General features: G+C 39.8%; 1 protein-coding gene across 1 annotated transcript; it reads right to left on the reverse strand.

Moving 5' to 3' along the window:
* Positions 1-3,630: 3,630 nt before the first annotated feature.
* On the reverse strand, positions 3,631-6,147 carry LOC122660153 (G-type lectin S-receptor-like serine/threonine-protein kinase At2g19130). Its single transcript, XM_043855341.1, has one exon. It carries the CDS (start codon positions 6,133-6,135, stop codon positions 3,634-3,636), a length of 2,502 nt encoding a protein of 833 aa, XP_043711276.1. The 5' UTR covers positions 6,136-6,147; the 3' UTR covers positions 3,631-3,633.
* Between the last annotated feature and the right edge of the window lie 523 nt (positions 6,148-6,670).

Consider the following 6,670-nt stretch of genomic DNA (forward strand, 5'->3'; position numbering starts at 1 on the left):
GTGATGCACCCATCAGTAAAGGGGATAGGTTGAATAGAGGACAGTGTCCGAGAAATGATGTTGAGAGGGACTCCATGAAGGATAACCCTTATTCTTTTGCAGTTGGGAGTTTGATGTATGCATAGGTTTATACCCGGCCAGATATTGCTTTCACAGTCAGTGTACTTGGGAGGTTTCAGGCAGATGCTGGATTGGCACACTAGACTGCTGCCAAGAAGGTCATGCGTTACTTGCAAAGGACCAAGGATTCAAGCTATTTTTTAGTAGGAGTGAGAAGCTTGGGGTGGTTGGCTATTCTGATTCTGATTTCAGTGGTTGTACTGATGACAGGGAGTCCACTTCTGGGTATATCTTCTTTATGGGAGGTGGAGCTATTTCTTAGAAAAGTGTCAAGCAGTCTATCATTGTTTCATCCACCATGCAGGCTGAGTTTGTGGCGCTCTTTGAAGCAACAAAGCAAACTGTATGATTGAGGAATTTCATTTTCGAGTTGAACTTTGTTGATTCAATCTCCAGTCCTTTGAGATTGTGGTGTGATAACATCTCGGCGGTTATCTTCTCCAAAAACAACAAGAAATCAAGTAGCTCGAAGCATATTGAGATCAAGTATCTTCTTGTCAAGGAGAAGGTTAGCAACAAAGAGGATGAGGTTGAGCACATCTCGACGGAAAAGATGATAGTTGATCCACTCACTAAGGCTCTTGTTGTGGGAGTCTTCAAGGGGCATGTATCGTGTATGGGTGTTTTGGACTCTTTGGATATGTTTGTTTAGTGGAAGTTTTGTACCCATATGTTTGCCTAGTAGGAGTTTTTATCCATGGATGAGTTTTATTTATGACTCAGTTTGAGCTGTTTTATTTTGATCACTCTGTATTACTTATTCAATTGATTATTATATGATTGCTGATTTTAAGTTGATTATTCATTTCTAATATGTCATGGTTAATGGAGGTATTTAGCCAAAGTTGTGGGGGTTAGCCATGGACGGTATTTAACCATGGGTGGTATGCCAAAGTTAGGTATTAACTCAAGTTTATGACGGTTTGCCAACGTAATTGGTTAATATCAAAGTTTACTATCTATGAGAATATTCAAGATAGTCTAATCTCTGATCAGGAATGGATCTACAAGGAAAGAACATTGCATGTGATCACAATAATGTTGGTCTTCCTTATTTACATCCCAGAGCAGTTCACATTGGTGGTTGTTTGTGTTTGTTATTTTAGATAGTCGTGTGTCGTTTATTGAGACATTTTTCACTGTAGTTCGGCATGAGCAATACACCAATTGAATCAAAGTTTTGTAGTGGTGGTATGATGTTGGGTTATATGGCCAATATCAATAGACAGATATATACATTAATCTAGCCCAAGTGGTAAATTGTTGGGTTTTGGGTCCGATTAATGTGAATTGATTTATTGGGCCAACCTTGTACCGGTCCCACTTTAATATGGGATTGATTGACTCAGTCTATTATAGGGTTAGACTAGAGTTAGAGGCTACTATTATATATAGTTTCCCTTGGTCCCTATCATCTCCTAATGCAGAACATAACTTTTTCTCACAAGCATTATTGTGGGAAGTTGAGTGGGAAAGACGACAAAAGACTTAGGGCTGGAGACAAGGAGGATATTGGGGGAAAGCTTGAGAGATTGAAGATTCACCTCTTGGTTCAAGCTTCTTCAGCATCTCTTGTGGATCTACTACAAACAACAAAACAGATATGTGGATCCATCCCATCTCTAATTATTTATGTGATTGTATTATTATAGAATAACGTGAAGGCAAGATACTATTAATTAATTTAATAATTGGGTTAATGGAAACCCTAACAATTTGGGCATGTTGCCGCTTTCTGCAAGGTAGCAATTGCGCCCAATGGGGAGGGTGGGATGGAGAGGGCATGGGCCATATTTCCAAAGGGAGAGAGAGAGACGCCCAGCCTTTACCCTTTTTCAATGAAAGGTCAAAAGAATATAGTTTTATCCCTTTCATACAAACATATTACTAAACAATTTATAATTCTAACACGTGAATAGCCAAGTTCTTCAATTTTTGCAACGTATAAAATAATTTCAAAAGGAAGTTCTTAAATTGGTCATGTAAACCTTTGCTAGACTTTTTTTTTTTTTTTTTTTGAAGAAATATTTTCTGTGGGAGAGTGTACCATCCACACCTAAACACAGAGGGGCAAAATGATTGCATCGTCCCCATGTAAAGCAAATATGCCCACCTAGTTGATGCTCTCGCACGGGCCCTCTACAACCTTCTTTAGTAAGTCATTTACAACCGTAGTATGGCCATTGGCGCATCTGATTGTCTTTATTTAGCGAAATAAAATTTTTAATGGGAGTAAAGTTCGTAACCAAATCAAGTTCAGAGGCCATTCCAATGATGCTTTGTAGTTGTTCAATGTGGACAGCTCTCTTTGGCAATCGAAGTTATAGGTGAGCTACATGTAACATGATTTGTTGGTAAATTGGTGAAAGACTCTCGAAGGTAAGAGTTAACTAGGTCGCTTCTTCATTTGGCCTGAGTTCAAGTTTCCATCTTCCAATTGGCAAACTCTTAAAAGAACCTGAATGGTTTAATGTACCCTCCCTGACACCCCCCCCCCCCCACCCACCCCCCAATTCCTTCTACCTGATGTATGGTTCGTCACAATGCATTAATCTGTAGTGATATTTTGTTACGTACAAGTAGGGGAAGATGAGAAAAAAATAGAGAAATGGAATAAAATAATATAAAAATAGGAAAAGGATAAAAACTTTACGGATCAAGTTTGGGGTTTTGGCTTATGAAGGAACCCTACCTTTTAACTCAAAGAATTTAATTTGATTCTAAAGTCCCATCTCTATTCGTTAGTTCAACAATATATAAGATTTACAATAATAGTAGTTATCCATAACTACTCAACTCGCCCTAACTTCACTCTAACTACCCTCACTTTTCTCCACTATGGTTAATCTTTTTGACCTTAGATAACTACTCCCACTCTTGCTCGCAACACATTTCAGGACTTCAAATATTTCCCTACAGTTTTACCCCAAAAAAAAAATTTATTTCCCTATAGTTGCAGCATGACTCAGGATTTTGTTCGTGAAGCTGATGTGCACACAAACCTCTTGGATTGCTGAGAGCAGCTTGATGGTTTAGTTGGCTCTTCTATGAAAAGCATGTATCACGCATTGGACCCTTGTATCAAAGTCAGAGTAGATCTATTCCAACAGAAAATGGTGTTCTGAACGATACATTGCAGACCTGATTTGACAGTGGAATACCCACATGGATCTTCTTCCGATTAAAAATATGATTCTGGCTTCTATATTGATCTATAGTTATAAATCTATAAACAAGTTAAAGAGGAAAATAGACTTTGAACCACTTAATTGTAAACTTAGCCCCAATAGAAGAAACAAAATGGAAAGTAAATGGATAATGGAAGCGACTTGTGTTCTTAAATGTTACTTTTAGTATCAGCACATATTTGTAGCTAATAACATAACAGATAATTAATAAACAAAGAAGAGATATACAATCATAGAGGCATTGTGAACAGAAACACAAGAACATATTTGAAATAATCTGTTCCTGAACAGAATGGGCGAAACGCTTAAGAACTCTTCCCCAATTTCAGCAACTGATGGAATTTGTGGATTCCATAGTGCTCCTAGACGGAGATGAAATACTGGAGGTGGTACTCCGTGTTTGTGAACTCTGTTTGGAGGATATCTCAGAGAAGAAAACTATGTGCTCATGATTCTCCTCAAGAACTCGAAGAGTTCTAGGAATGGGAGGTGGGCTAACCTCCACTGTCCCCTCAAGCATCTGAACCACCAGACCCATTGATGGTCTATCAACTTCGTCATCTTGAATGCACCAAGAAGCAACTTTACAAACTCTGATGAGTTCTGCCAGATCAGCATTACCTTCTAACCTGTAGTCCAAAATGCTGAGGATTTCTCCATCTTCATTGATTTTGCTTGCTGCCCAAGTAGGAAAAAACCCAACCTTCTCACCATAATCAGATTTGCCCGAATTTCTCCTCCCCGAAATAAGCTCAAAGAGCATCATACCATAGCTGTAAACATCTGCCTTGGTTGTGATGGCCACACCCGAAAGCCACTCTGGTGCGATGTATCCTCTGGTCCCTCTCATGGTTGTCAGAACCCGACTGAATTCCCGACCAACAAGTTTTGCCAGGCCAAAGTCAGCCACTTTGGGACAGAATTCAGCATCTAAAAGAATGTTCTCAGGTTTGATGTCACAATGTATGATGCATTCTCTGCACGACTCATGAAGATAAGCTAATCCTCTAGCTGTCCCAAGTGCAATTTGGTATCTCGTTTTCCAGTCTAAAACCTCAGAGCCCTTTTCTCCATAAAACAAATGGGAATCTAAAGAGCTCTTTGGCATAAAATCGTAGACCAGCAACCTATTAGTACCTTGAGAGCAAAAGCCACGGAGACGAACAAGATTAACATGTTGAATTGTCCCAATCGTACTTACTTCAGTTCGGAACTGCTTCTCTCCTTGGTTGAGGGCTTCAAGCTTCTTCACAGCTACAACACTCAAGTCAGGCAAAGTCCCTTTAAAAACAGAACCAAATCCTCCTTCCCCAAGCTTTTCAGAGAAGTTCTTGGTTGCAATCTGCAAATCTTTGTATGAAAATGGAACCATATAACCCTCAACTACCTTAGAAGGTCCAGCTAATTTCCTCCTCTGCCTTTTCCATATTAGCAACACCAGAAGACCCAAGAGGCCTGCTGCTAGAACCCCTGAAACAGCGCCCACAATAGCACCAGTAGCTAATCCCTGATTGTTACCTGCAGCGCCAGCAAGTTTGAGATATAGGTCTTGTCCACCAGTGTCGCCAGCTGAGAGCTGTTCCAGATTCAAGAGATCTCCTTCCCACACAAAGCAGCCACTGGTGTTATACGCATAAGCATTACAAGAACAGTTGTTCAAGCAAGCCGATTCACAGGCTTGGGCACTCCCAACTGCCACAGATTGTGCATTTATGGGCAACGTCATATTAGACATCATTTTAAACCCATCTGTCTCCCCATTTACAGAGGCATTATTCACACATTGCAGTTGGATATCCCTCACGCACCCACCAGACCAATCACTCAAATTTGAGTAGTTTGTTTCGTAAAGTGGATTGAATCCTTGCAAACAAGCACAGGGAATCAAAGATTGAGGATAGCAGGTACCGAAAGCCCCGCAAAGAGCATAAACGTCGCACTGTTGTCTCGGTTGAGCCCAAAATAAACTCCAACCAAGTCCTTCCAACCAAACAAGTTGATTGATCTGCCCATCCATATTCATGACAAATCTAGTGATAATAGAGGAGGAATTATATAAATTATAAGTGAAATAATTCTCCTTCTGGTTCGAAACATAGGCGAAAGTGAACATATAGGCAGTGTTACTTGTCATTTCAGGAACTAGCCTGAAAATCTTACCATTCCAAGTCCCACTCGTCCAGTACTTCACAGATTCATTCCACACTATAAAATACTGATTGGTTCCAGCAGGGTCTAGCTCGAGAGAGAAGAGCCCCGGTGCTGGATCCTCTGAACTCTTCCATGAAATGAGGCGTTGTGATTCATTGGTGAGTTTGTTATGCCCAAGCTTTCCACCAGGCAACCAAGTGTCCGTTGGATGATCAAAGCTCTCCCATATCAAGTCAGAGGAATTCAAGACATTTCTCAAAACAAGATTTCCAGAGTCAAGAAGTGTTACCTCAGTAGAATTCGAAGATGTGGAGGTCAAATTTGTCGACCAGATAAGGGTTTTCGATGAATCGATGATGACTAGGTTTCCATCCTCTAACAGCTTCAGTTGTGAAGAATACTTATCAGAGAGTGGTTTATCTCTGTTTGCCACCCAAACGTAGGTTATCGAAGATATCTGTGTGTACCAGATACCGATGTAGTAGTTCTGAGAGTTATTACCCGAAGAAAAAAAACCCAATTCAAAGATCCCAGCTCCTTCAGAGACTATGGTTTGATTTCCAGAAATAGATTCACCAACAGAGAGAGTGCCTGCAGCTCCAATAGAGAGGTGGGTAGTGAGAGAGAAACTGAGAAACAGAAACAAAAGAGAGTGGAAAAACTTTGTCGCACCCATCTGTGCACAACTGCACAAGCAACGAAAATGCAACTTAGATATTTAGTAGAGGAAGCATTGCGTCTTCAAGGAGAGCACAGGGAAGCACGAATCATTGAACAAGTCTCAAGTTAGATGCTAATACACACAGTGTAGGAAGAACTGGAGAGTAGTCAAATGGAAGCAGAATCGATACTCAAAGGAGGCAGAAGAGACTGATAAGTGAAAACTGAAATCTTAGAACACCTGTATTCCATAATATGGTTTAGGCATGGTTTAGGCACAGTTCGGGTTTCGTTTATATGGGTTACACTTTATTCAATTTGATTCCGTTCAAACTAATGATTTTTATCTTAAAATTATGGGTTTTTGATAAATGCCCCCTGAAAATGCACATTGTTCAAATACCCCCTATAATTTTTCTAATTGTAAACTCTTTCTTATTTTTAAAACAATGTAGTACTTTGGTTCCTATCATTAATTTGGAATGTTAGATGTTAGTTTTAAAGAATCTAATGATCAAAATACGCTTATGATAATAACCCACCAAAATTAA

The sequence above is a fragment of the Telopea speciosissima genome, chromosome 1 (assembly GCF_018873765.1).
Source record: "Telopea speciosissima isolate NSW1024214 ecotype Mountain lineage chromosome 1, Tspe_v1, whole genome shotgun sequence".
NCBI classification, from domain to species: domain Eukaryota; kingdom Viridiplantae; phylum Streptophyta; class Magnoliopsida; order Proteales; family Proteaceae; genus Telopea; species Telopea speciosissima.

Excerpts from the sequence above, each read along its gene's own strand:
- LOC122660153 (XM_043855341.1), bottom strand. The coding sequence starts at position 6,135 with ATGGGTGCGACAAAGTTTTTCCACTCTCTTTTGTTTCTGTTTCTCAGT.